The 26,451-nt window shown below is 55.0% G+C and overlaps 2 protein-coding genes across 11 annotated transcripts; one reads left to right on the plus strand and one right to left on the minus strand.

Moving 5' to 3' along the window:
* Positions 1-1,745: 1,745 nt before the first annotated feature.
* DLK2 (delta like non-canonical Notch ligand 2) lies at positions 1,746-6,789 on the plus strand. Of its 4 annotated transcripts, none has more exons than XM_032862113.1 (6): positions 1,746-1,763; positions 2,975-3,105; positions 3,376-3,439; positions 4,444-4,574; positions 5,030-5,174; positions 5,867-6,789. In XM_032862113.1, exons 2-6 carry the CDS (start codon positions 3,030-3,032, stop codon positions 6,600-6,602), a joined length of 1,152 nt encoding a protein of 383 aa, XP_032718004.1. In that variant the 5' UTR covers positions 1,746-1,763; positions 2,975-3,029; the 3' UTR covers positions 6,603-6,789. The 4 variants fall into 4 exon arrangements, with proteins under 4 accessions (XP_032718004.1, XP_032718002.1, XP_032718003.1 ...); XM_032862111.1 differs by lacking the exon at positions 1,746-1,763 and adding an exon at positions 1,838-2,050; XM_032862112.1 differs by lacking the exon at positions 1,746-1,763 and adding an exon at positions 2,082-2,117.
* Positions 6,714-25,836, minus strand: ABCC10 (ATP binding cassette subfamily C member 10). 7 transcript variants are annotated; one of them, XM_032862107.1, is made up of 22 exons: positions 25,709-25,836; positions 25,173-25,344; positions 21,787-23,005; positions 20,214-20,441; positions 19,463-19,619; positions 19,093-19,202; positions 17,735-17,814; positions 16,923-17,094; positions 15,673-15,771; positions 15,073-15,262; positions 14,253-14,330; positions 13,901-14,095; positions 13,317-13,470; positions 12,952-13,141; positions 10,856-11,199; positions 10,398-10,567; positions 9,744-9,904; positions 9,157-9,410; positions 8,069-8,214; positions 7,875-7,972; positions 7,526-7,638; positions 6,714-7,214 (listed from the first exon to the last, which is right to left on the minus strand). In XM_032862107.1, exons 2-22 carry the CDS (start codon positions 25,331-25,333, stop codon positions 7,052-7,054), a joined length of 4,482 nt encoding a protein of 1,493 aa, XP_032717998.1. In that variant the 5' UTR covers positions 25,334-25,344; positions 25,709-25,836; the 3' UTR covers positions 6,714-7,051. The 7 variants fall into 7 exon arrangements, 5 of the variants coding, with proteins under 5 accessions (XP_032717998.1, XP_032717996.1, XP_032717997.1 ...); XM_032862105.1 differs by having other exon boundaries at positions 12,952-13,159; XM_032862106.1 differs by lacking the exon at positions 25,709-25,836 and adding an exon at positions 25,592-25,660 and having other exon boundaries at positions 12,952-13,159.
* Between the last annotated feature and the right edge of the window lie 615 nt (positions 25,837-26,451).

Raw genomic sequence — 26,451 nt, forward strand, 5'->3', positions numbered from 1 at the left:
AGGATGGGGTGCCTGGCTGTCTCAGTCGGTTGAGCCTCTGACTCTTGATCTCAGCCCAGGTTTTGATCTCAGGGTCGAGAATTCAAACCTTGCATTGGGCTCCATGCTGGGCGTGGAGCCTACTTAAAAAAAAAAAAAAAGCAGGATGCAACATAACATAACAGGTACTGTATAAAAACACCTGGACAGGAAAAGAGTTCAAAACAACGACAGTAGCTTTATCATGCCAGGAGGATCATGAGTGAGTTTTTTCTTTTTATTTTATCCTAAATATTTTTTAATATTATTGAATTGTTTTTCTTTTTTTTTTTAAGATTTTACTTATTTGAGAGAGAGAGAGAGAGAGAGAGAGCATGGGCAATGAGGCCGAGGAAGAGGAACAAGCAGACTCCCTGCTCACAGGGAGCCCCCAGGAACCTGACATAATGACCTGAGCATAAGGCAGACCGTTAACAAACTGAGCCACCCAGGTGCCCCTGAATTTCTTTTATAATAATAAAAAAAAGTTGTATATATTTATTGTGAAAGAGGGGGAAATGTTGAAAACCTTGTTTCTGGCTATTTAGGTTGTTTCTGGTTTTTCTTTGTTCTTGTTTCCCTCCACACACACTTAACGTATTCTTAGCTCTTTGGACATCTTCAGACTCAAAAGGTGATTTTTAGGAGTCATATCATGTTTATGTATCATAATTTGGCCTACAGTAATTTTGGACAGCATAGGTTAGTTTGCAATTTTTCCACCAAAAAAAGTTTATAGTAATAATAATAATAATAATAAACTTGAATGATTAGAGCTACAGCATAACTCAAATTCATAAAGCTCTTCAGAAAAGAGGTGATCAGAGTTTTGGGGAAGTTGGCTAGAGAGATGGGGTGGGTGTAACTATTATGTCCAACAGAGGCTTCAAGAAAAATTAGTCTGCCCTTGTGTGTGCTGGTGATGTCTGTAGGCAGCTGTTCTGCACATGCTAGAGACCCCTCCTTCCAATCTTTTGAAATTAAAGATGGTGAACTCTTTTTCTTTTTAAGATTTTATTTATTTATTTGACACAGATCACAAGTAGGCAAAGAGGCAGGCGGGTTGGGGGGGTGCGGAAAGCAGGCTTCCTGCAGAGCAGAGAGATCGAGGAGATCATGACCTGAGCAGAAGGCAGAGGCTTAACCCATTGAGCCACCCAGGCGCCCCAAGATGGTGAACTCTTGATTGAAGGACCAGAATATGGGCAGTGGCATTCTTGCCCTCTGCCCTCTTGCCCTGCAAGAACAAAAAATTGTTTCCTGCCCTTGTCTTGCACAGGTTATCTTTGAGCTATTAAGCTGGAGGAGTAGTCCTCCCCCCACTCCCCTCATATAATTCTCACAGTCTGAGCTCTGGATCACATCACATTATTTATTTTAAAAAATAAAATAAAAATCAAAATCACATCCGTTCTTGATCTCCGGCAAATTGTCAGCTCCCCCTGAGAGGAGTTGACAATTAGCCTGAGATCAAGAACGGATGTGATCCGGGTACAGAAGTGGGAATTTGGGAGGCACTTCTACAGAATCAGGGGTGTTCCCAGTCCGGGGACCTTTCCCAGTAGTGGTCGCAGAAAGGAATGAGGTGGAAAAGACAGTCTTGTCGGAGGAAGGTTGGGGGCGGGGGGTAGGCGGTGCGCCAGGCTGATCCTTAGCTGGCATGGGTCGATCCTGGAAAGCTGTGGATGGCAAGGGAGAAAGAAGAGGAGGGCGTGGAGGAGGAGAGTAGCACACAGAGGAAGCAGGTGATGTAGGATTTACAAACGGAGGAGGCGTGGGCTGGTGACAGGAGGCGGGCCTGGAGCCGCAAGGGTGCCCTGAACGAGCATGGGATATAAAAGAAGCGTGATGGGAAGCTGACCGGCGAGAGCAGAAGTGGGGCATAGGATGAGGGGCGCGGGTCAGGATAGCAGGGATGCAAGATGGGAGAATAACGGCTGTACACATTTGGCCGGCACTTGGCAGTCTGCTCCCTTTTAGATTCCCCTAATTTCCTCCTTTGGTTGAAGAAAGCGAGGTTCGGAGGGGTTAGGTGGGCGGGGGACCCGGGGCACCCGGGGTCGCTGGGCTGCGGGGGAACCCGCGAGTGCGGGGACAAGGTGTGAGCCGTGCGTTGTCCGGGGTGGGGGGTGGGCGTCGGACGCGGGCGGGTTGGGGGCGGGCCCGCGGCAGCTCAGGGAGAAGGGGGAGGCGGGCTCCGCCGGCACACGCCGCCCCTGGCAGGCGGCCTGAGCGCGCGCGGGGAGCCGCTGCCGCCGCCGCTGCCGCCGCCGCTCGGGGTCGCTTTGAGACCCAGATTCCCGAGCGCTCCGCTCGCATGGCAGCCGCCTCGGCGCCCGTCCCCGCGGCCCTCTAGGGGCGGCCCCGCGCCCGGGTCCCTCGGCGAAGCCCGTCGGATCCCGCCCGGCTCTGCGTCCCGGGGCGCGCTGCCTCCCAGCCCGAGGTGAGGACAGCGAGGGCTGGGCGCGCGGGGCTGGGGGCGCTCTGGGGATTCCAGGCCCCTGGCCGCCGCCGAGCCGAGGCGACGGAGACGGGAAGGGAACGTGGGAGCATGTCCGGGTGGGGTGGGGTGGGGTGGGGGGAGTCGAGGTAGGAGGCGGAGACTGCTCGCTGCCGGGAACCGGCCCCCGCGTCCCCTTCGTGGCCAAGGCCGCCTCTCGGCGCTGTCCCCATTCCCTCGGAGTCCTCTGTGCGGACTGCGTTCCTAGTCCGGGCCCCTCTAGCGCCTGGACCTCGCTCGGCGCTGCCCATCCTTCGCCTCTTTCCCACAGACCCCGCTCCGGGGCTCCTGTTCCAGTGCCCTCGCCTGCTCAGTCTTCCCCGCCTCCCCCCTCCCGCTGCCCCCACCTCCTTCTGTCCGGACGCCCCTCTTCCCTCTCGGCTCCTGTCACTCGGAACCGGAATCCGTGCCACCATCTCCGGGTCCGGCCGCCTCCCAGCCTGTGCCATCCCACAGGTGTCCGCACGTCCGGCCGTCCATCCGTCCGTCCCTCCTGGGGCCGGCGCTGACCATGCCCATCGGCTGCCGCTGTCTACATCTCGTGTGCCTGTTGTGCATCCTGGGGGCACGCGTTCAGCCTGCCCGAGGTGAGCGTGCCCCCGGGCTCAGGTCGTGGCCCTGCCCGGCCGTCCTTCGCTAGCGCGTTGACCTCTGCCGGCCAGAGACGGCACTGCAGCCGCTCGACCCGCGGGGTTGACCAGACCCAAGCAGTCCCTTTGCAGCGCGGTGAGTCTCTGTTCTGCCCTAGCCTAGAGCCGAGCCCAGCCAATGACTGAGACCCCGTACCCTCCGAGCCCCGCGTCTCAGGGAGCCGAACCCTGACCTGGGCTCACCCCTCCCGCGTCAATCTCTTGCAGCGGATGACTGCAGCTCCCACTGTGACCTGGCCCACGGCTGCTGTGCGCCTGACGGCTCCTGCAGGTACCTCTCTTGAGCACGTGCTCTCAAACCCTTTGCTCCCCATTTCCAGCAGGTCCACACCCACAACCAGGTCAAGCCCCAGGGCAGAGTATCTAGAGTCTTAAGACCCTGCTGTTCACATAGCCCCCTTCATCCCCTTGCCCTTCATGGCCACAGGACAGACAGGCCAGCTTCTCCTCAGCCCCCAGTTCCCCTCGGCTTTGCTTTTCTTTTGCTTCTTGCTTATGCCTCCCCACTCCCAACTCCTTTGCTCTCCCAAGGCTGATTCAGGAATTCCGAAACGTTCCTCCTCAAGATACCAGGAGAAAGACCTGAAGCTTGAGAGAGTTTGGAGGTTGGGGCCAAGAGGAAAGGGGGAGATAAAAATATAAAGAGAACGGGTTTAGCCTGGGAAAGAAAGACTGAAGGAGGGTTGCTGGGGAGACGCACTCACAGAAGAGGATCTTTCTTGATGAATTTGAGTAATTGACTCACTGGGGTGGCGGTTGGGCAAATTCTGAAGCAGGAGAAAAAGTGTGTCTGGAAAGGAGCGGACCAGGCAATGTGCAGGAGGGGCTGGCTGTGTTAGACACTCTGAAATAATTCAGTTCTTTGTCCTGGAATTAGGATGGGAAGAGGGTCCTTATGACCTTTCAAGGTCACTCTTTTTAAGCTGGTTCTGAGCACCTCAGTCATGCCAGAAATGGTACTGAGGTTATTTACAAATGTCATTTTAATTTCTTCCTCAACTCAAACCAACCCAAAGCAACCCATCACAGATGAGAGCACTGAGGCCCAGAAAGGTTAGACAGAGTGCAGATCAGGGCCTTGAATGCCAGTGTCTGATCATCTGATAGCATGAGTATGTCCTATGACCTTGTACAACCCTATAGTTATCTGGGGTAGTCCTGCTTTCCCTTAGGGATTTCAGAAGTCCTTCTGTTTTCTAGAAGCTCTGTTCTTGCCTCCTTCATTTCCTCCGATCCCCCTACCCAGAGCCCTGCCCCTGTGCTTCTCCCTATCAGGTGTGACCCAGGCTGGGAAGGGCTGCACTGTGAGCGCTGTGTGAGAATGCCTGGCTGCCAGCATGGTACCTGCCACCAGCCCTGGCAGTGCATCTGTCATCTGGGCTGGGCAGGCAAGTTCTGTGACAAAGGTAGGAGAGTAGAGAGGGTAACTGTTGGGCTGGGTACCCTGTGTGTCTTGGCAGAACATCCATCCATATTTATGGAGCACCTTCTGTGTCTGGCTTAAACCCTCAAACACATGGCATTTCATCATCGTAGACTTTATACCTGTTACCTAAATTGGTTCTCAACATAATCTTGTGAGGTAGGCCAGACAGCTGCCAAAAACATACCCCTTTTGCAGATGAAGAAACTGAGACCTACAGATGAGATACAACTTGCCTGATAATGGGAGGCTGACTGTCAGTGCCAGGGCTCGGGGCCTCCTGACTCCAATTCAGTGTTATGGTTCCCCTACTACAGCATTCATGCCCTGGGCGGGTCTGTAGTGCGAGTTGTGCCCACGAGCTGTGGGCAGGGTCTCGGCAGGTCTGGGAGCCAGGTGTGGGGAGCTCTCCCCAAGCCTTCCTGGTCTCCTCTGCAGATGAGCACATCTGTACCACGCAGACCCCCTGTCAGAATGGAGGCCAATGTGTCTACGACGGGGGCGGCGAGTACCACTGTGTGTGCCCCCCAGGCTTCCATGGGCATGACTGCGAGCGTAAGGCTGGACCCTGTGAGCAGGCAGGGTGAGTACTGGCCGGGGGGGGGGGGGGGGGGAGGTTACGAGAAAAGCTGGCGGCAGAAGAGTGAGGAAGCAGAAGTGTAGAGAGGGTGGGGGTGAAGAACTAGGTCTGAGGGTTTGAAGTCCCACACGGGAGCCCCTGACAACAAAACCCCAGCCTGCCAAGGTATCCCTAGTTCAGGGTTTCTCAACTTTTTGGGTACCATTTGAACCATTTCTCCAACAACAAAGATCTGTAGGGGCTGGAGATGTACTGCATCAGTGTGTGACTGCTCTGGTTGGGAAGGTGGGTGTGGGGAGGCTGAGGACCTAGTGGCATGTGGCTCCTAAAGATGTTCCCCACAGCAACCTTCTGCCTCACTGTGAACGTGGCAACAAGGCTGGTAGGGCTGGACTTGTCCTCATTTCAGCCTCAGGCCTGAGAGCCTATGTGGAGAATAAAAGCACACTTGCCTTTGAGCCTTGCCTTTGGGTGAGGCCCTGTGCTAACTGCTTGACTTGGATTATCTCATTTAACCCTCGCAATTTGAGAAGGTGGGAGACTATTCTTATTCTCATTTTTAAAACGAGGTGTTCAACCATCAGAGAGGGGGCTCAAGGTGACACAGCCAGAAAGGGGGTAGAAAGGCGGCAGCGGTCAAGATGCTGATCTGGGCTACCCTGAAGGTGCAATTAACCTCTTTGCTCCCACTGCAGCTCCCCATGCCAGAACGGCGGACAGTGCCAGGATGACCAGGGCTTTGCTCTCAACTTCACCTGCCGCTGTTTGGCGGGCTTCATGGGTGCCCGCTGTGAGGTCAATGTCGACGACTGTCTGATGCGGCCTTGTGCCAATGGTGCCACCTGCCTAGATGGCATAAACCGCTTCTCCTGCCTCTGCCCTGAGGGCTTTGCTGGACGATTCTGCACCATCAACCTGGATGACTGTGCCAGCCGTCCATGCCAGAGAGGGGCCCGCTGTCGGGACCGTGTCCATGACTTTGACTGTCTCTGCCCCAGTGGGTATGGTGGCAAGACTTGTGAGCTCATCTTATCCGTTCCAGATCCTGCCACCACCACGGACATCCCCCCGGGGCCCACCTCTGCTGCAGTGATCCCTGCCACAGGGCCTGCCCCCCACAGCGTGGGGGCGGGTCTGCTGCGCATCTCAGTGAAGGAGGTAGTGCGGAGGCAAGAAGCAGGGCTAGGCCCGTCTAGCCTGGCGGCCATGGTGGTATTTGGGGCCCTCACTGCCGCCCTGGTCTTGTCCACTATGATGCTGACCCTGAGGGCCTGGCGCCAGGGTCTCTGCCCCCCAGAACCCTGTTGCTACCCTGCCCCCCACTACATCCCGGCGCGCCAGGACCAGGAATGTCAGGTTAGCATGCTGCCAGCAGGGCTCCCCCTGTCGCCTGATCTGCCCCCTGAGCCTAGAAAGACCACAGCACTGTGATGGAGGTGGGGGCTTTCTGGCCCCCGCCTTTACCTCCTCAGCTTCTCAGACTGGAGTAGGCCTTTTCTCGCCACCCCTCTCCTGGGGTACACACACGGAGGGACCTCAGCCTCACACTAGAAATATTATTTTTTTAATACATAGGATGTAAGATGGAAATTTTATCAAATAAAACTATGAAAGTGCACCTGCCTAGAGTCCCAGCTGTGAGAGGGCCGGAGCAGAGGCCTGGTTCTGAAGAAGCCTCAGGACTCTGCCCCACCCCTAGCCCCTTCCCTCCCCAAGAGAACATGGATTCCAAAGAAGAACCCAGGGTGCCCTCTTCCCCTTTGGGAAGTGAGGGAGAGGTAGAGCCACCAAGGAGACTGTAAACAAACAGCCAGCACCCCTGCACCTGGTCAGGAGTGGCTAACACAGAGGGGAGACCCTGTAGGACATGGGGGTCAGGCTCAGGACCCTCCGCGAGAGGAGTGGGATCCCTGCTGGCTGCTCTGTAGCAGCTGCTGGAACAGTGAGTGGGGTTGACTGCGGAGGGCAGTGGGGGAGTCCAGCTCCACAACCCTCCCTGCTTGCAGCACCAGCACCCGGTCAGAGTTCAGGATCGTGTTGAGCCTGTGTGAGAGAAGGTGGTCAGTGCAGCGGATGGAGGACAAGGCCCTAAAGAAGAAAGCTGACCTGTTCTTCCCTCTTCTTCTCCCACTGGACAACACAAGGCTGCCCCCCCAGGCTTTAGCCCCTGGCTCTGTGCTAGGGGAAGACTACAGATACACTTGGACCTGGACAATGAGGAGCTGAGATTCATCGGGGGGGGGGGGTTGGAATCCCTCGCACCCTGACCCCTGGGGGTCTCTGAAAGGAAGGGAGGCTCTGGGTTCATGTCACCGTAGTCCCTGATTAGATTCTCCCTCTGGACACTTGCACACCTGTGGGCAATGGTCAGCACTGTCTTGTTGGCAAAACGTTTGCAGATGGTCTGCTGGAGCAGTTGGTCTGTCTTCTGGTCCACGCTTGCCGTGGCTTCATCGATACACAGGATCTGGAACGTGTACAGAAGGTTGGGGAGGGGAGGGAGGAGAAGGATTAGCCTTGACTCCTACGCAAGCACCAGTCCCCACCTCCTGGCCCAGCCCAGCCAGCCTACAACACCTCACCTCTAGCTCTGAAAGGAAAACTAACTTAGTCCCCTGAAACCTCTCCCCAATCCACTTCTTCATCCTGGCTGTCCCTGGCCTACTTCCTCGCCCTCTTAAATGTCTTTTCCTATTGCCTTACCTTGGCATCTGTGAGGAGAGCCCTGGCCAGACACAGTAGCTGCCTCTGCCCCAGGGATAAGCTCCGGCCCCCCTCGCCCAGTTCACCATCCAGACCACCTGCAAGGCACAGCAGCCTCAAGCCCACATCCCAGGACTCTCCCCGGTCCCTCCCTGCTCCCTCCTCCACCCTGCAGTGTAGGACCTTGTACTCACCCATGGACATAATCATGTCACTCAGGTGACACTGCTCCAGGGCCTGCCACAGAGCCCTGTCCTCATGCAGGCCCCGGGGATCCAGGTTTTCCCGAACAGTCCCACTGAACAGAAAGGGTTCCTGGGGGATGACAGCCAGCTGGGATCTAGGGGGTAAGGAGGGGACAGGACATGGGGTCTACACTGAAGATGTGGCCACTTCTGTTCCTAGCACAGGTTTTTAGCAGGCATTTCCAGGAAAGCTTGAGGGTAAGATCTGAGCAGACCCTGCCCCCCGCTCCCAGTTGGTCAGCCATGTACCTAGAACTGTGCCAGTGCTACAAGGAATATCAAAGACACCAAAGGCCTTGACTCTATCCTTAAAGAGCTTATATCTCACTGAGGTACAAAACACAGAGAACAGGAGTGGGCTAAACTGTAGGGGCCTGACTCCAGCAGCTGCTGGGGCAGCAGTGGCAAGAAATGACCAGAGCATGAAAGGGGAGGGGACACTTCATGGTCGGAGGCGGGCCTGGAATTGGGTCCTAAGGAACTATATGGTTGGGCTATAAGGTAAGGTCACCACAGGTGAGAAAAGCAGGAAGGGCAGGGCTGGGCCTTGGAATCAGAAATGGGCTTTAGGACAGAACTGCCCCATCTCATGCATGTCATGGGACTCAGCAAAAATGATACAGGATAAACCTGGAGGTGGAGGTAGGGAGACGGCTAGGCCCAGAAGAAGCCACCTGTGGCCAGGGACAACGGGCCCAGGTCCCGAGCTGTCCCAAGCACTGCCTGTCGAGCGTCAGGGCTGAGGGCATCAGTAGGGGGGTGCCGCCCCTGGAAGGCTCTGGTTCAGGAGCCAGTGACTGGTGGTCTTGAGCAGAAGTATAAGGCAAAGCTGGAAAGGTAGGCCTGGGTCAGACTATAACCTTGAGACTACAGCTATGAGTCTGGCCCCAGGCGCTAGTGGCTCGCTGTCCTCACCTGCTTGTCCTCCATCCTGCCCTGCCTTGGCCCTGGCCGCCCTGAGTTGATATAAAGCCTTCCTAGTTGGACCTTCCTCCAAGGGCCAGTAGTCTGGTTCCCCTCGTCTCCCTCCCCCAGACCTGAGTTCAGTCAGCTCCAGCTGGCTGGTGTCCACACCGTCCAGCAGCACTCGCCCCGAACTGGGTTCCAGCAGCCGGAAGAGCACCAACAACAGGGAAGACTTGCCAGAGCCTGTGCGGCCCACGATGCCCAACTTCTCTCCAGGCTGCACGCGGAAGGTCACCCCATCTAAGGCATTTGGCAGTCCCGGCCGGTACACCAGCACCACATCCTGGAACTCCACACTCCCCTGGGTCAGCCAGCCGAGGCCCAGCTGGTGTGGTCCATGATGAGAGAGAGAGAGAGAGGGATACGGGTAAGGCGGAAGACGTGAGGATGGGGAAGGGTGATGGGGAATGGAAAAAGGGGAGAATAAGGAGAAAGGGTTGGCACAAGAGGAAAGGGCATGTGCCGCAGAGGTGAGGCCCTCTCAGTGGACACGAAGACGAGGGACACCGTGAAGAGTGTGGGATCACTTGGCGACATGAGAAGAGATAAGTGAGAAAAATAGTGAGGAGCAAAAGGACAGGAACTAGGGGAGGCAGGACGGTCAGGAGGGTCCCCTGGGGTTCTGGGGCCCAGGTGCAGGGTGGGAGTGCAGGCCTACCCGCGGCAGCTGGCCCTGGGGCTCTTGGGGCAGGTCGCAGGAGTATTCCTCCAGCCGCTCAACGCTCACCAGCATGGTTTCTGTCTGCGTGAAGCTGCTCACCAGGCCCGAGAGCAGGCCCGTCAGGGACAGGGCGTAAGACAGTGACAGGCCCACCAGTCCTAGCGGAGATGAGCACAAGCTGCTAGGGGATGCCTGGCCACTGGGATGCATGTGGGAGCAGGGATGGGGTGGAACAGGAGAATTCCAAGCTGTGGACCATGGGCATGTAAAGGACGGCAGCAGAGAAGCAGGAAGATGTCTGGACCCCGACGGGGACCCCCAGGAGGTGAGCCACAAGGGAGGAGTCATGGGCCTGGAGAAGCTTCCAGGGAAAGTCACAGAAGATGGGCGGGGCAGAGTGCGGGGATGGGGTGGAGCAGGGAAGGGGTGAAGATCCAAAGACTTGTTTGAGTCCCAGACCCCCATACATGGCAAGTCTCTCCCTGGGACTCAGTTTCCTCAACCCTAAAATGGGGGCGATGATCATCACAACCCATCTTCACAGGACCCCTGGGTGAGAGGTGAAATGCTGGGGGGACAGTGCAGGGAAAGGTCGGGGCGGGGGGGAGCTGACATGCTTCTGAGGTGAGAGTGAGGCCCCCGGGGTGTCACCTGGGTCAGCGAGGCCCCGCTGGTGCTGCACCAGGGCAATGGCTGCAATGGCGCTGACCACTGCGGCCCCCATGAGCTGCAGCCGGATGTCCAGCCACTGTGTGGCGGCGCCCGCGGCGAACTGGCACCTCTGGTTCAGCTCCAGGAGCCTCTGGTTCTCCTCCTCAAACCTGGGAGGGGCCAGGAGAGGAATGAGGTGGCAGCATCGTTACATGGACCCACGCACAGACCCACACAGGCCCCCTTCCGCAGAGCTCGGCTTTCCTGGAGCTGAGGAACACAGCTGTGGGGGGACCGCAGGGTACAGAGGGTCCATGTTCTGCCGGCCTCCCCCATCCAGTCTTCTGTTTCCTTACCCTATGCCCCGGGTACTTGCCGGCCCCGCCCCGCCCTTCTTGGAGACCTGGGCCTGCCCTTCCTCTTGGGGTCATCTTGTCCCTCCCCCGGACCTCACACACCTGCAGGTGGCCCCTGTGGCCCGGAGCACAGGGAGGCCGGCCAGGGTGTCAGCCAGGTGGGCATAGAGGGGCGACAGGGTGAGGCTGCTGAGGCGCCGCAGCTCCCGCGAGGAGGCCCTGTAGCGGCGTTGCACACGGTCATAGAGGATGCTCAGCGGCGGCAGCAGCAGCAGCAGCCAGGGCAGCCCAGCGCCCAGCACTGCCAGGAGGCCCAGCAGGCCAGCGGCGTTGGCCAGCAAGATGTTGAGCATGAAAGGCAGGCTGTCGTCGGCACAGGCCACGTCCGATGAGAAGCGGTTGAGGATGCGGCCCGTGGGTGTGGAGTCGAAGAAGGTCACTGGCGCCTGCGAGAGAAGGTGAGGGTGGGCCAGGGCCAGGCCTGGGGATGGCCCTAGGGGGAGAAGCCCAAAGTGGAGACTCGGAAAGGAGGAAGGTGGCAGAGAGGAGGGGATGGGGGAGGATGCTCCGAGGAAGGCTATCCCAGGGTGGCAGAGACGGAGATGCTGCCATCCCTCTGGCCTGTGGTGACCCCGAGAGGCCATGCTGGTCATTCCTCTACCTCCATGCTGAACAGGCCCTACTCCTCTTTCCAGGACAGGGGGCCCATTTCTCTCCAGAAGAAGGGGACTTGAGGCCAGTGAGTGAGGGTTAGTGAGAGGTCGGGGGGATCATCCCCATGGCCCGGGGCCAAACAGCAGCCTCAGTTAGTGTGATCTCATGGCTTAGCACGCAGGCTTGGGACTCAGACTCCCCCTCGAATTCCAGCCCTGCCCCTTACTGGATAGGACACCCCAGGCAGAGAGCTTCATCTCTTAAAGGCCCCTGTTCCTCAGCTCAAAAACAGGGATAACACAACGGTGGCTCCCAGGGCTGTTGGCAGGATTGAAAGCCACATAGACAACACAGGTGCTTAGCATAGTCTGCCTGGCACAGAGTTCAGGGCTCAGCAGCCACCAGCTGTTTAGACTGCTACTGGGAGCGCCCGGCTCAAAGACAGCACGTCCCTTTCCTCACCTTCTCCAGCTCCCAGCTCTCTGCCTGTACTTTGGGAACAATCCTCTTAGGGCAGGGGACTTGGGCAAAAAACTTTTGGAAGCACCTCTTAATGCCAATGTATAAGAAATGAATTCCTTCACGGGCTGAAGAGGCCCTGGTCCTGGAGGAGAGGCAGAATGGTGGGCGGCTGCTCCCTCACAGGCAACAGGAAGGTGCCCAGCCTGGGTATCCACAGAACTAGCATTCCCCAGGTCACTTACACTCTCAGACTCTCAGTTTTCTTATCTGTAAAATGGGGATAACAGTACCTACCTCAAGGGGTTATCATGAGACCCTGATAAGATAATGGACAAGAGGGGCCTCTGGCCGGCTCAGTCATTAGAACGCAACTAAGACTCTTGATCTTAGGGTTGTGAGTTCAAGCACCACACTGGGTGTAGAGATTGCTTAAAAAGTAAAAATTTTTTTAAAAAAAGGATAACGGACAAAAAAAGGTTTTATAATAATAATAATGACATCATTAATAATAACTGCTAATTGAGTATTTAGTATGTGCCTGGCACTATCTTAAGCACTTTCCAGGACCTAATTAATTTAATCCTCATAATATTGTAAGAAATGGAATGCCATTTATAAAAACACTGGCACACAAAACAGGCGTTTTACAACACAACACAACACAAAAATAGATACTAAACATACTTAGAATGGTTGCCTCTAAGGAAAGGAGGGAAAAGGGAAATAAGGTACGTAGATAGAAGGGAATGGATAAATAAATAAAATGAAAAGGGATCTTGAATGATCTAATGGATGTCCCATGTCCCATGAATAAGAGGTGAGTAAATCAGGCCTCTGCACTTGACATCCAAATGGAAGTGACTCTGAGCAAGCGTCTCTTCTCCCCATTTTACAGATGAGAAAGCTACAGGCCAAAGGAGCTGGGTGTGAACCCAGGCAGCTGCTCTGCGCTCGGCCTCTCCAGGTCTCCAGTTGCCAAGTGCTGCACCTGCCTTTGAGGGCTGTCTTGTCCTGAGAACTAGGAGGTAGGACGGGGTCCCCGCTGGAGCTCCCCCATGCCATCCCCCCAACCATCCTCTCACCAGCAGGACCCGATGCAGCAGGCGGCGATGCAGGGTGGCGGCTGCTTGGAGGGTGCCTGCTGCGAAGAGCACTGCCCGGAGGAGGGTGCAGAGGGAGTTGATACCAGCGATGGTCGCATAGACGGTGAGGTAGAAACGGACATCTGAGGAGCCATTGGGGGCGGCTTTCGGCAGTGGGAACACTGAGGTGCTGGGGAGTGAGGAGGGGCTGTGGGTAACCAAAAGTAGGACCCATGGGGGTCCCCTCCCCCACACCAGCTCTCCCCACTAGAAGACATACCCCTGGAATACCTGCCCCCCATTTCTCAATCCCTGCCTGGCAACCCCTCTGAGAACACCAGGCCTGCTCTAGCCCAGCCACTCACTAGAGGCTTCCGGGGGAGAAGAGGAGAAGCTGGGCAGAGAGGAGCCCTGTGGATCCTGGGCTGGTGGGGCCTGACGCCTCCTGGGAGCTATTCTTGTTAGCCTTCAGCTGGGAGATCCAGTGGGAGAGCCACCAGTCAGCAGCGTTTCTTGTGGCTGGGTGGGGATGGGGAGGGGGAAACTGTGAGAGAGACTACTCATCCCTTTGTTCCATCCAAACATCCCCTTATTCTGCCCTGGACTCTGGCTTCCAGTCTTCTTCACCTGCCCCGGCCCTCCCTACTTTGTCACTCTCCCATGTCTTCCCATGCCCCTGGTGTGCACTTCTTTTCTGGGCCCATCACTCTTTAACTTTGAGGAGTACATGATCTGGAATCTGTAGAGTGGGAGCTAGCTGTGGGAGCTGATTGCAAGATGGCCACAGAGGACACCCCTGGGACTCTCTCAGAAGGGGGGGCCTGCCTCTTGTCCCAGCTGCTGCCCATGCCCGGGGAGGCTCAGGGCTCTGTAGCCATTAGTACAAGGTGGTGGCTGTGATGGGGACCTAGGGCTGTGGTGGGATGAGGGGCTCTGGGGTTCATCCTACCTTGCATGAGGAGCAGTGAGAGGAGGATGGCTAGGGCCAGGCTCCGGCCCACGGCCCTCCAGTATGCTTGGTACACGTGCAAGGCCACGGCGCCCTCCTTCTTGCTTTCCTCCTGCAGCAGGCGACCACATGCGTTCTCTTCCCCTTCCACACCCTCCTTAGTTTTCTCCAAGTTCCCAACTGACTGCCCTTTGGCTGTGAGGAGGGGAGGAGAGGGGCAGAGTGTGGATTGAGTGTGTGGGATGACAGTTAAACCTCAGGGTTTCAGATGGGCCGGGGAGATTTGGGGACAACATATCCCTCCAATGTGGTGGAGGAAAGGGCAAGCACTTTCCTCAGCCCTGAGCCATACCTGAATCAGCCTCTTGTCCATCCTCAGCCCAGGTTTTGGGGACAGCCTGGACCAATGGCAAGATCTCAGAGGGAGGTCCTGGAAGGGAGCAGGGAGATCACTGCGGGGGCTGTCCTGGGGATACACTATATAGTCTGCCTTTCTCGGTGAGTGTGCCAATCCACCTTCCATTCTCTTTGGACCCCTTCCCTGACCCTCCCTAGCAGGACCCTGCTCCGGACCTCCAGACTCTGAGCAGGACCCTTAAGCCCATCTCTCCATGTCTGCAGTCCAAACAGCTCAGACGGAACATGTTCACCCCTATAAGGAGAGTCATGGCCACCCAGGAGCACTCTGTCCAGAGTCCCCTCTCCTTACTGCAGAGCTTTCTTCTCAGGCCTCACATTTCTAATGCTCTGCTGGAGCCTCACTTCCTTCTGTTTCTTTCCCAGCAAACTCGCAGACAATCATGTCCGTCTGGATAATAATCCATCAGAGGTGGGCTTCTTATTTATTTTTGTTTGTATTTTTAATAAAAAGACTGTTCAAAACCTGACTGCTGTCTCTTCTTTAAGGACATCAGTGTTCCCAAGCACCCAGTCAGTCACACAGCCCAAGTCCCAGATCCCCTGGCATTTCACCAGTGTGCTCCTTTCTCTCCTCTCTGTGGCCTCACACCTGCTCTGTGAAGGGAGGATAGGGTCTCCCGTGAGACAGAAGAATGCCAGGGCCCAGGCCACACGTGGAGGGGGTGGCAGAGTCTACATCTGACAGTTCATGTGTCCCTCTTCCCCTTTTACACCTGGGCAGACCCCCTCCCCTGCCCGGCAGCCCACGTTACCAGCCCGGACAAGGTGCCCAGCCTCCAGCAGCAGCACCAGGTCGGCCTTCTCCAGGTACTCAATCCGGTGGGTGCAGAGCAGCCTGGTGGTGTGGCTCAGCACTCCCAGGATGCATCTGTGCAGCAGGTGGTTGGCCACATCTGCATCCACAGCGGCCAGAGGGTCATCGAGGAGATAGAGCTCCTTTTCCTAGGAAGAGGTGGGGACACCACGGGCACCAAGTCCCAGGTCCGCTGGTCAGAACCCAGACCTCTCCTAGGACACGATCTTGAGGCAGAGAAGATAGCTGAGAGGGACTCTGGGGGCTACCCCTAGAGTATTAGGGAAGCAAATGAGACTTAAAGGTGAACTTCCCTCTAGTCAAGCAAGACCAGGGATCCATCTTTGCTGGGTCCCAGCATTTCAAGTCATATTGTATTTTTGAAAGGGTCTTTAATTCTGCCTTCAGTCTGCAAAAGGGAGATGGGATGGCCAAGGGACCAACACTTCATGACTGTGAAGAGATGGTGGGGGGGAGGAGAAAGAAACCAGATGCTGATGAAAATATCCCCATTCCCCGACTCGCTCCAAGGCTGCAGACTCTCCCATTTTTAACTTACCTGGTAGACAGCACGAGCAAGGGCAATCCGGGCCCGCTGTCCCCCGCTGAGGGTCACACCCCTCTCCCCGACCTCTGTCTGGTCACCAGCAGGCAGGATCTGGTAGGACAGGGCCCCCAGCATTGGCCAAAGGACTCCCCAATACCTTCTACTTCCTCCCTTTGCAGGGATGAGGTGGAGGGGTTCAAGAGATCGAGGGAGCCTGAGGAGAGTGGACTTGAATTTGGGGTAAGCAAGCCACAGGGGATCATCTGTAATTCCGACCATCTGATCCCCATGACGACCTTATGAAGCTGATATGATTTCTCTTTCACATATGAGACCAAAGTTCCAAGGGGCTACCTCGGTCCAGGTTGTTCCACAGCTAGTAAGCTAGGAGGACATGAATCAAGATTCTTCACCACCCTGTCACACCCACTGCCCTGCCTTTCTAAAGGCTGGGATGAGGATGGGAAAATCCAATGTGAAAGCTGTGATAGGTCTTTACACAAGGAGTGTATCCCAAGCCTTCGTGTGGCCTCAGGAGTGGTCTCCTTAGCTCAGGGGGACCCATGCCAGTGGAAGCACCTCTGGTCTACCAGATAGTGAGTCCCTCTGAGGGAAAATCTCAGTAATTCACCCCTTTTCTTAATGCCTAGAGCCATTCCCAGTACCTGACAGGCATTTGAGAAATGCTTTCTGTAGAAACAAATGATACATGGGCACAGGGTACCCCCTAGTCAAAGTAAAGGTCCTCTTTTCCAGGGAAGTCCCACATTTACTTGGACAGGGCAGTGGTGGGGACAGTCCTGCAGGGGACATGGGGATTGAGTGGGGAAGCCATAGGTGAGATCTGGAATCTCATCCCCCTAAATTTAGTACTCTGGTTGCAGGAGATCTAATGGACTTGCGGAGAGCAACCTTGACTCTCTGAAGCCTCCCCAGTGGGAGGTGGGGGAAAGCCTCTTGAATCAGAACCACTGGCCCAACCTACACAGGGCTAAATCCTATGAGGGGACCCTAGTCTAGAGGCCTTGGAGTTCCCCTCGCTGCTGTGTGGAACACCCCATCACTGCCATCCCTCTGGGTCCGCCTCAGAAGGGGGAACCACATGCTGGACACTCTGGGAGGGCTGAACCTGACGACAGCCAGTCTTAGGTTGACGGTGCCCGAGTAGAGGCAACCACTTCCCAGAGAAGTGAGTCTCTGACTTGAGGTGTCGGGGACATGGGGAAGCAGGCAGCCAGAAGGTCTCAGGGCCCGGCACTCACATGGAGGTCATCACCGAGGGCGCAGGCTTCAAGCACTTCCTTATACAGCTGGGCATCAAATGTCTTCCCAAAGAGAATGTTGTCTCGGATGGTGGCAAACTGGATCCAGGGTTCCTGGGTGGCCAGGCCAAAGCCTTTGGACAGCCCCCACACTGCCACCCGCCCACTCAGCCTGCGGAGAGCCAGGCCGGCAGCATTGGGGGGAGGGCAGCTCCTGACTGGTCCCTCCATAACCAGCCCCCAGCCTCCCAGAAGCCTCTCCAGACTGTCTTCTATGTCAGGTCCCCCTTCATGTCACATGGGTCTCTGGATTGGCAGCCCCTGGGGTTGAGGGGCCCTGATGAGACTGGAGGCTCATTCTGGACGAGGAAGGGAAGAAACTGCTCTTTGGCTACAGCCAAGCGGCTGTCAGATCTGGATGTGCTCAGAAGCTCAGAGGAGAGCATTGTCACCACCCTGCACTCACTCATCCTCGATATGAAGTAAGAAGGCCCTCCTTCATTCCTCTGCTCCTCCCTGGATCCCTCCCTGAGTAACTACATTTTCGAAAAAAGGAGCTTTTGCGGGATGTTTCCATTTATTTCTTTACTATTATAGCACTCACAGAACTCTGGTGTGAGGATTATGAAAATTCCATCTTGACTGCCTTCCCCTTTCCAGACTGAAAACTCCCAAGACAGGGACAAAGTCTTGTTCATCTCTGGCCCTTGGCATCCCTGGATCGTAAAAAGGCGTCTGCCACATGGCAGGGGCTAGGCAAGTGTTTGCTGAAGGTCAAAGTGGAGGACAGGGGGGCCCTAGAGGTTACTCACCTGTGGAGCTCCCCAGCAATGGCGGCCAGCAGCGAGCTCTTCCCACAGCCCACCTTCCCCACGATGCCCACCAACGCACCCTGCAAGGAAGCCAGACGGTAAGCATCAGGTCTCCCTCCTGAGGCCCTGGGCTGCCAACCCTTCCACAGAAGCTTCTCTCTAGGCCCCAGTTAGTCTGTAAGGAAAGAATTCTCCAGCCCGCAGGCTGGGCTGTATCTCACTCAGTGACACCATTCAGGAGAGAACTACAGTGCTTTTCTAGAAACAGGTGGGGTTCTCAGAAGCTCTGACTGTGATGCCCCCAGTCTGTCAGCCAGGACTGACCCATCTCTGAGGGGGCACCAGAGCAAGCTGAGACCATCTCCTGGGAATTCTCCCTCTCTCTGGTGGTCGTGTGTGTGTGGCAAGGCTCTCTGCAATCTCTGCTTCTGTTCAGTGAAGAGCGGGTCCACCAAAAGAGAAGCATGAGGCAGATACAGAGGAAAGCAGACAGAAGGAGAGCTCTGAGTCGAGTCCCGGTTCTGGGCTGCTGCTGAGATCCAGCTGCACGCCTGCCTTTGGATTCTGCAATTCATCTCTATAGCCTTCTTATAAATTCTTGTTTGCTTAAGCTAGCTTCAGTGGGTTTCTATGACTTCGATCCAAAAAAGCCCCAACTGACAACATTAGTAAAATTCCTTTGAAAAATTCCAGCCTTGTCTTGCCTGAACGAAGAAGAAAAACAAAATGTACAGCCCATGCCAGAAATGTGAGCCAAATGTGGTAGAGACTGGAGAACGCTAGGTTGAGCTGTGGGGCAAAGGGTTGGACAGGGGTCAGGGGAGAGGGAAAACTCAGGCTTGGGGAAATCGGGAGTCACTGTCCTGCCAGGAATATTCTTTCAAGTGCTTCTTTGTCGATGTATGCGGTGGCGGTGGCGTGAGTCACAGGGTGTGATCCCTTTCTAGCAGGCTAAATAGAGGATTAGCTACCCTATTTGCAAAATCCTTCTCCGAAGAGGCTGCTGGGCCTTTCCCCTGGTCCCCAGCCTGAGGCAGATGCTGAATAAGCTCTGGGGTCTGTTCTGAACTTTCTGGCCTCAGGACAATGGAGAGCCACAACTGTTGGCTAGGACGAGGTGGATATACAGCTGTCTAAAGACTGGGGAGAGAGCAAACAACTCTGAGTACTGTGCTGAGCGGGATGAGGTCCAGAGAGGAGTGTAGAACCTGCTCACCAGAGCCCCTCCAGTCTTCCCCTTGGTACCTCGTCGAGATGCAGGCCATCTAGCTATGACGGGCTCCGGGCGTGTTTACCTATCACTGAGTCTGCCATTCTCATTCACCTGGGGACTCCCTAGTGTGGTCTAACCAACAAACCTTCTTCACTTCAAGGTGACTGATGAAGGTCTCCTGACTGCTTCCAACTGGGTCCCAGGAGAACAGGGCTTCATGCAGCTCCAACACTGTAGATGGCTCTGTGGGGGGATCTAAAGAGGGAAAAAGCCACTCAACATGGGTTTCTAAAGCACAATCTTGCTACTTGGGGAGTGTGTTTTTGTCTCGCCTGTCCTGTATCTACCGACCCAGGGCTAATTTAGCCTTCATCCTGGTCTGAGGACTCTCCCCCACATGCTCTGCCTGGATTCTGCTGCCTCTGGTTCTTCTTGCTGGCACCTGTGTACAGCTCCCTAGGGGCTACAGTCCCCTCCTCACCCTGTGCCGGGCTCTCCCTCTAGCTTCCCGTTACCTGGGCTATAGTAGGCTTGGGGGTTGTGGCTGGGAAGGTCAAGGAAACGCTGGATCCGGTCCAAGGACACTTTGGCCTCCAGGAGGCCATTAATCACCCAGGGGAAGTTGTTGAGGGGAAGAATGAGCATGCGCACCAGTGCCAAGGCCGTGAACACCTAAGTAGGGCAGAAAGGGGATGAAGCATCACCTGAAGCTCAGGGGCCATCTGAAGGCCTGCGGGTGAAGGTCCTGGGGGCAGGGGCGTGGAGGGAAGAATAGGGCAGCAGCAGAACTTAGGGGTTGGCAGGAAACTCCTTGGGTTAGCGATGGCAAAGGTCTAGGAAGACCCTAGAAATTCTAGATGTTCCTCAAGAGATCCGGGTTCCCACTCAACCAGCACACAGTCCTGGCGCATTCTGAGACTTTGTAAGTACAAACATCGTCTGGCCCTGGCTAGAGCTGGCACTGGATCATGGATTTTTTTTCCCCCCAAAGGTCATCGAAATGAGGATATGGGGACCTAACATGGAGCCTGGGGCTAAAGTTGAAGAGGAAAAAAAGAATTCCTTCACAGAGGAAAGGGTTGTATATCCGAGGCCCCAGAAATTTCAGAGAATTCCCCCTGGGTTGGGAAAGGTTGAGGCAGCCAGAGAACCTCCTTCCCAGCAGCCCCGAGGGCCTGAGGCCACCTCATGACTCCACTGCGGTCTCCTTGCTGCCGCTTCTCCCCACACTTTCCTATAGCTGTCCCCTCCTCCCCTGGCCCTCACCTTGGTGGCTGTGAGCTGGTGCCCCAGGAGGACATAGGTGATGAAGATGACGATGGAGATGACAACTGGCAGGGCTGCCCACAGGTACACACAGGCTGCATCCAGGTATTTGATGACCCAGAGTCGCCCCAGTTCGCGAGCTCGGCAAGCCTCTACTCGGGCCCCCAGCGCCTGCTCCCACCCGAAGAACTTGATGACGCGAATGCCACTTAGCAGCTCTGTTATGAGCTAGAGATGGAGACAAGAGGGCAGTGTGAAGTGGAGACCCTGCTACTATGTGTCCCTTCTCCTCTGCCCAGGAGCTCCTGGTAGAGGAAGCCAAGTACCCTGAGCTCCCAGATATTCTGTACTTTCCTAGCCCCCTCCCTTCCTCATCTCAGCCCTTTCTGGAAATCCTGCCCTCAAATCCCTTTCAGCCCTGAGTTTCTTCTCCTTCCAGTCTTTTACTTCTCCTCCACGTGTCTCCAGAGCAGGGACCAAGTCGGAGCTGGAATCCCCCTACCTTCCTAGGGGAAGAAGTGGTAGAAAGTACAGGAGGGTTACCACACCAGGGTAAAAGCACTCCTTCCATGAGATGAGGGACTAAGGACTCTTTCCCAAAGCCAGAAGCAGAGGGCTTTGGGATCTAGTTGCCAGTCTGGCCCATGGCTTGGGTAGGACAGGAATTCTTCCTGTAGGAACATACAGGTGTAGGAAGCCCCTACCACAGCCCAGGGTCAGACAGGCTGATGAGTTCAGCAAGATGGGCAAGGGCTAGAGAAACTTCCTGGATTCCCACATTCACACATCCCCGCAAGCCAGGGAAATAATGGAAGCCTAGTCTGTAGCTATCAAGGGTAGGGGAAAAGGGCCTGGACTTTAACCAACTCCGAGGGACCTCCTCTCTGTTAGCACTCTGAGTTATTCCATCAAGAGGCTGACAACTATGCTGTATCGACTGTCAGGCCTGCCATCCCCCAGTCACTGCAGAACCCAGACTGATTCAGCCAGATCCTCAACACCTAGAGCTGGCCCAGGCAGAAGACTGACCTACTCCCTTCCTCACAGGCCACCCCTTGGAGGTAGCCAGGGTTCTTGGAGGCCTCTCCACATGTGGCTATGAGATAGGCTCTACCCTAGATGAAGAGATAGAAGACTGAGGTCCAGACACTGATACTAAAAGCCCATTTGGTCCCAGACAGGCTATTTCCTACCTCTCAGGGCTGCTGCTTAGGGCTGTATGAGCTAATGCTACAATATTACTAAAAAGCCATGTATATTTAGTGCTTACTTTGTGACTGGGCCCATACCCAGAGTTACCTCATACCATCCTCACGACAACTCTATAAAGCAAGCTATTATTATGGTCATTTCCCAGATGAGGAAACAGAGGCCCAAAGAGGTTAAGAGACTTGTCTGAGGTAATTAAACTAGTAAGTGGAAGAGCTGGGATATGAACCCATGTCGTTCTCCAGTGTGAGCTCTTAACTCCTAGAACAAACTCACACCCTTAGGCACTGGGCATGGGAGGACCTGGGGACCAGGATGGTCGGTGGGGTCTCTGGATTGCTGAGGAAACATAAGCAGCCCTTACCTTAACCCGTGCATCCTTATGCTGTAGCATCTCCTGGTTGCTGGCCATGATGCGAGTGGCAATCACTTTGTTGACAGGGACCAGCAGCAATGCCAGGATCAGACCACCCACAAAGGCCACACCCACCTGCTGGTGAAGCAGGTAGAGGGTGATGGCCAGCTGCAGGGGCAGGCCCCATGCTTCATGGAAGCTTCCAGCAAAGTTGAGCAGCCGCTCAGAGTCAGTGCCCAGTAGGTTCAGGGCTTCCCCGGCAGGAGGGCGTCTGGGCCCCAGCTGTAAAGCCTTTCGGTACAGAATAGTCAGCACAGCCCCCCGTGCCTGAAGCGTCACCTTCCGCACCTCATACCCATACTGATTCTGTAGCACAGCACCCAGTACAGCCCCACCAGCTAGCCCCAGGGCATACAGCAGTCCATTGCTTAGTGGCTCTTGCCCCTCCTCCAGGAAGCCCACCAGGAAGGAGAGCAGCAAGGGCCCTGAGAATCCCAGCATGGTCCCCACCAGCTTCAGTAGTCCCAGTGCCAGGTAGCGCTGGCCAAAGGTCTTATACAGGGCCCTCCACAGCCGGGCCCCTTCCTGCCAGTGTGCCTGGAAGGCACGAGCCAGGTAGATTGGGCGCAGCCTGTGTGGGAGGCGGCAAGTGTCCTGGGGCTGCCGGAGCTCTCCACGGGCACCTCGGGCCAGCAAGGGTGTCAGCCAGGCATAGGAAAAGCGTGACAGCCAACTCTCCCCATCTTCAGCTACCTCAAGCTCCTCTCCCTGAGACAGGAGGGGTTCCTGGGCCCAGGGCTCCCGTGACTGCCCCGGGATGGCCCAGCCCAGTCCATAGGCCAAGAGCGCAGCCAGCTGCAGAATGAGAAGGCATAGGCGGGAGAGGGGTCCTGGGAGAAGCGGGGGCAGAAGCGTGCCTCGCTGGCAATGCCATAGCAGGGTCAGCACTAGGGCTGGGGCCGGCAGGAAGGCAGCCAGAGCCAAGGTCAATGGTCCCCGGAAGAGGCCATGGGGGGAATGAGCCAATGCCCACAAGGCCAGGCAGTGGCTGATCCAGGCCACTGCTGCCACACCCCCTGCCAGCACTTCTAGCCCTATGGGCCCTGGGCCTGCCCCAGGTGGCAAAGTGACTGGAAGGAGGTCTAGCAATGGAAGGACGGAGAGCAGGAAGGAGGCTGTGAGTCGGAGGCACCAGCCAGGACTGCAGTGTGGGAGGTAATCTGGATTCCTAGGGACAAAGGGGCAAAAGAAAAGAAGGCACGTAATGGCTGACTGAGGGCCAGACACACCTCTAATAACTCACTTACCTAGAGCTAATCCGCTCCTTTCCCTGCCTTTTATACCTTATTTCTGTCCCATTTTACCCTGAAATGCAGGGCTTTTCTTCCAGGACGTCTTCCTGGCACAATCGAAATCTGTTTTCCAACCTACCCATACCATTTCTGATCATTCTTTTGCCACAGAAACTAACAATTTTTAGTTAAGGATATATGGAATGTGAAGACTAATAAGAAAAAAAAAATCCTAAATTTTCATACAGATAACTACCAAGAAATGAGAACTCATTTTCATAAAAGTATCGACCCAAAATAACCCTTAGGGGTGCCTGGGTTGCTCAGTCGTTAAGCGTCTGCCTTCGGCTCAGGTAATGATCCCAGGGGCCTGGGATCAGGCACTGCATCGGGCTCCCTGCTCCGCGGGAAGCCTCCTTCTCCCTCTCCCACTCCCCCTGCTTGTGTTCCCTCTCTCACTGTCATTCTCTCTGTCAAATAAATAATTAAAATCTTAAAAAAAAAAAAACCTTAAATTCACCCAAGGCACTATTAGATGAATAAAAACTTGACATATATAAGGCTTCTACACTCTAATACAATAGCCTAAATTTTATGAAGCCTCAGAATATTCTACTCTCTTTCCACCGTTTGTAGAATATGGTAATAGATCATACTTGTGACTCCATTTGCTGAACAAAAACTTCTCTTTAGTTTTGTCTCTACCTTCTTGGCATGCAAAAAACATTTTTAGTCAACAAAAGGGTGATCTGTCTACGTTAAAAAATCAAGTACAGGATAAGACACCTGTAGCAGTGAATATTAGAATGCCTTGAAGGTTTACATAATGAGAAGACTAAATCTATTGTTTCCTTTGTTGGCAGGGCTGGGTTACTGAAAAAGTTTAATCCTAGATTAGAATGCTTTGGATTTCCTCTAAAAAGTCCAGTTAATCACAGCAATATGGAGCAGTTTATAATGGAATAAAAGTCAACCTTTAAGAATCCTATTTCTTAAGATGTGGGGACAAAACACTGGGCCCTTGGAGGCCCCAAGTTGGCCATCAACCAGTCTTATGCTCCGGGGTAAGGTTTCCTTCCCTCTCACATTTCATTTCCCTCATCACCACGGGTGAGCACTGAGGAATCTGGGTCCAAAGGCCTCTCAGGTCCTTTCTTGTCTGAGATTCTGGACCTCTCTAACCCTTTTCAGCAATGTACAAAAGGTCTGATAAGTGAAGTGCAAAAACTGCAATTTCTATTGATTATATGATGGTCTTTCTTGCCTGATCCTTAGACTATGAGTGCCTGGAAGCACTATGTCTATTTTTAACGGATACTCCTCTGAGCAGGCTTTAGACGTCTATGCTAACTGATTAATCCTCTCTAGACTTCTGCCTCATTCTATGCAAAAAACAAATCAGGATTCCCCCTAGACCAAGCAGATCCCAAGCTTCTCCTCAAGGAAGGGATTCATCAGCTCTGATTCATCTTGGATAAGGACACATTCCATCTACCAGACTAGGGACTCCAAAAGGCAGACTAGATGTCTCTCCTGCCTTGTCAGTAGGCAGAATGAGAGTAACTTCAGACATATCCAGCCATACAGAAAATAGATACAAAATCAAGGTGAGTTTGATACTTGCGCCTTAGAGCCGCAAACCCAGGAAGATTAAGGTTTTGAATTTGCTCTTCTCTTCTACTTACTGCTTCCTCTTTCTCTTAGTCCAGGGAACACGGAATTTTCATGGATGGAAGTGGTGAGGAACTAGTCCTACTACTACAACACAAGCTATCCTTTTTGGCTAAAAACATCGTTCACCCAGTTTTGCCTCCAATCATGACAGTTGTGCATGCAGCCTTTAAAAATGTCCCGGGCACTGCGCTATACGTTTTAACGCATTATCTGATTTAAACCTCCCAACAACCCTATGAGGCTCAGAAAAGATAGGTAACTTGACCCAAAACGGCCACATTTCTGCAAGGTGCTAAGGCTCAGATTTTATTCTATTTTTGCCCCACTCCACAGACCTCACTATTTTGGCTACACTACCGCGGAGATGTGGGTTTCGGCTGAGGTCTGCAGGTACACATGGACAGATGTCTTGCACCTGCTTCTACCCACCTCGGAGTGCCCCAGTGGCAGGCACTGAGCACGGCAAGGAGCATATGGGGCAGGGCGCTCAGCACCAGCTGGGTGAAGCAGTGGCCCGTGGTGTCCCCCTCCCACACCGGCAGCGGCTGCGACACACTGGTCTCGCACAGTTGGGCCAGGAACCGTTCCATGGAGGCTTCACCTGCGAGGAAAGCCGACGGTGGAGGGAGGAAAGGGTCCTCCCAGAGAGGGAGGAATCCGTGTTCTCAGTGACGAGGTCCAGGGTGGGAGACGGCACCCGGTGGGGCGGAGTGGGGACGCTGACCAGGAAGCCGGGCTGGTGTCAGCGGGCCCTGACAGCCGGGTCTCCCCGCCTCCAACCCGGCCCCCGAACCCGGACCTCCCCTCGCTTGGGCCCCGCGGCCAGACCCCGCCCATTGTCGCGTTACCGCAAAGGGAAGTTTGGCTCCTCGGAGTTGGCCGATTTCTGGACCGGTCACCTAACCGGCCTCGCTTCCCCCGCCACTCCCTTGTGTCTCCGCCCCCAGGGATCCGGAACGTCTAACCTGAAGGAGGTGCTTGCCACCGGATCCCAAGATCCCGAGCACTGGTGAATTCAAAAGAGCCTGCTGCTGGGTTAGGGTGCTAGCCTGGCTCGCCGGGCACCCCCTATAGGCGGAATGACCTCTCAGTCACGGTTCGCTCCGCCCATTCGCCGGGCTTCTCAGCGCGTGCGCACTTCTCTGCTGTGCCCGCGGTCTCTTTGAGCCGGCGTGCGGCTGCTGTCACTTCCTTGTGCTTCAGCGGCATTATGCTGCCTTATTTGCATAGGAACTGATGTCATCTCTAGTGCAAAGTCATTTACGCACGCTCAGGTAGAGTACGCGCTCCCATCTGTCTACTGTTTACTAGCAGGCACATGCATTACACTTACTCTTAAAGCTCACCGAACTGGGGGGTGCCTGGGTGGCTCAGTGTGTTAAAACCTCTGCCTTCCGCTCCGGTCATGAGCCCAGACTCCTAGAATCGAGCCCCGCATTGGGCTCTCTGCTTGGCGGGGAGCCTGCTTTCCCCTCTCTCTCTCTGCTTGCCTCTCTGCCTACTTGTGATCTCTGTCAAATAAAAAAAAAAAAAAGCTTACCGAACTGGGAAGCCAGATGTGCGTGCTACACGGACATAAATAATGCCACCTGGGGACACTTAGGCCATTTCCTTCTTTACTCCAAGGCTGCATGGCTTTGGGGAATTTACCTGACCTATTTGAACTTCAGGGGTTTTTTGTCCGTGCAAAGTGGGCAATACCAATGCG

The sequence above is a fragment of the Lontra canadensis genome, unplaced genomic scaffold (genome assembly GCF_010015895.1).
Source record: "Lontra canadensis isolate GAN:19392208 unplaced genomic scaffold, GSC_riverotter_1.0 scaffold23, whole genome shotgun sequence".
In the NCBI taxonomy this organism is placed as follows: domain Eukaryota; kingdom Metazoa; phylum Chordata; class Mammalia; order Carnivora; family Mustelidae; genus Lontra; species Lontra canadensis.

What these genes read in the sequence shown, in the direction of transcription:
- DLK2 (XM_032862113.1), top strand. Translation starts at nt 3,030, where the DNA reads ATGCCCATCGGCTGCCGCTGTCTACATCTCGTGTGCCTGTTGTGCATC. An exon ending in GCGCCTGACGGCTCCTGCAG is followed by an intron (nt 3,440 to 4,443) that starts GTACCTCTCTTG and finishes TCTCCCTATCAG; the next exon opens with GTGTGACCCAGGCTGGGAAG. An exon ending in GGACCCTGTGAGCAGGCAGG is followed by an intron (nt 5,175 to 5,866) that starts GTGAGTACTGGC and finishes CTCCCACTGCAG; the next exon opens with CTCCCCATGCCAGAACGGCG.
- ABCC10 (XM_032862105.1), bottom strand. Translation starts at nt 25,333, where the DNA reads ATGGAACGGTTCCTGGCCCAACTGTGCGAGACCAGTGTGTCGCAGCCG. An exon ending in TTCTCCCCCGGAAGCCTCTA is followed by an intron (nt 13,160 to 13,316) that starts GTGAGTGGCTGG and finishes GGTTACCCACAG; the next exon opens with CCCCTCCTCACTCCCCAGCA. An exon ending in CCCAGGGCCAGCTGCCGCGG is followed by an intron (nt 9,411 to 9,743) that starts GTAGGCCTGCAC and finishes GGACCACACCAG; the next exon opens with CTGGGCCTCGGCTGGCTGAC.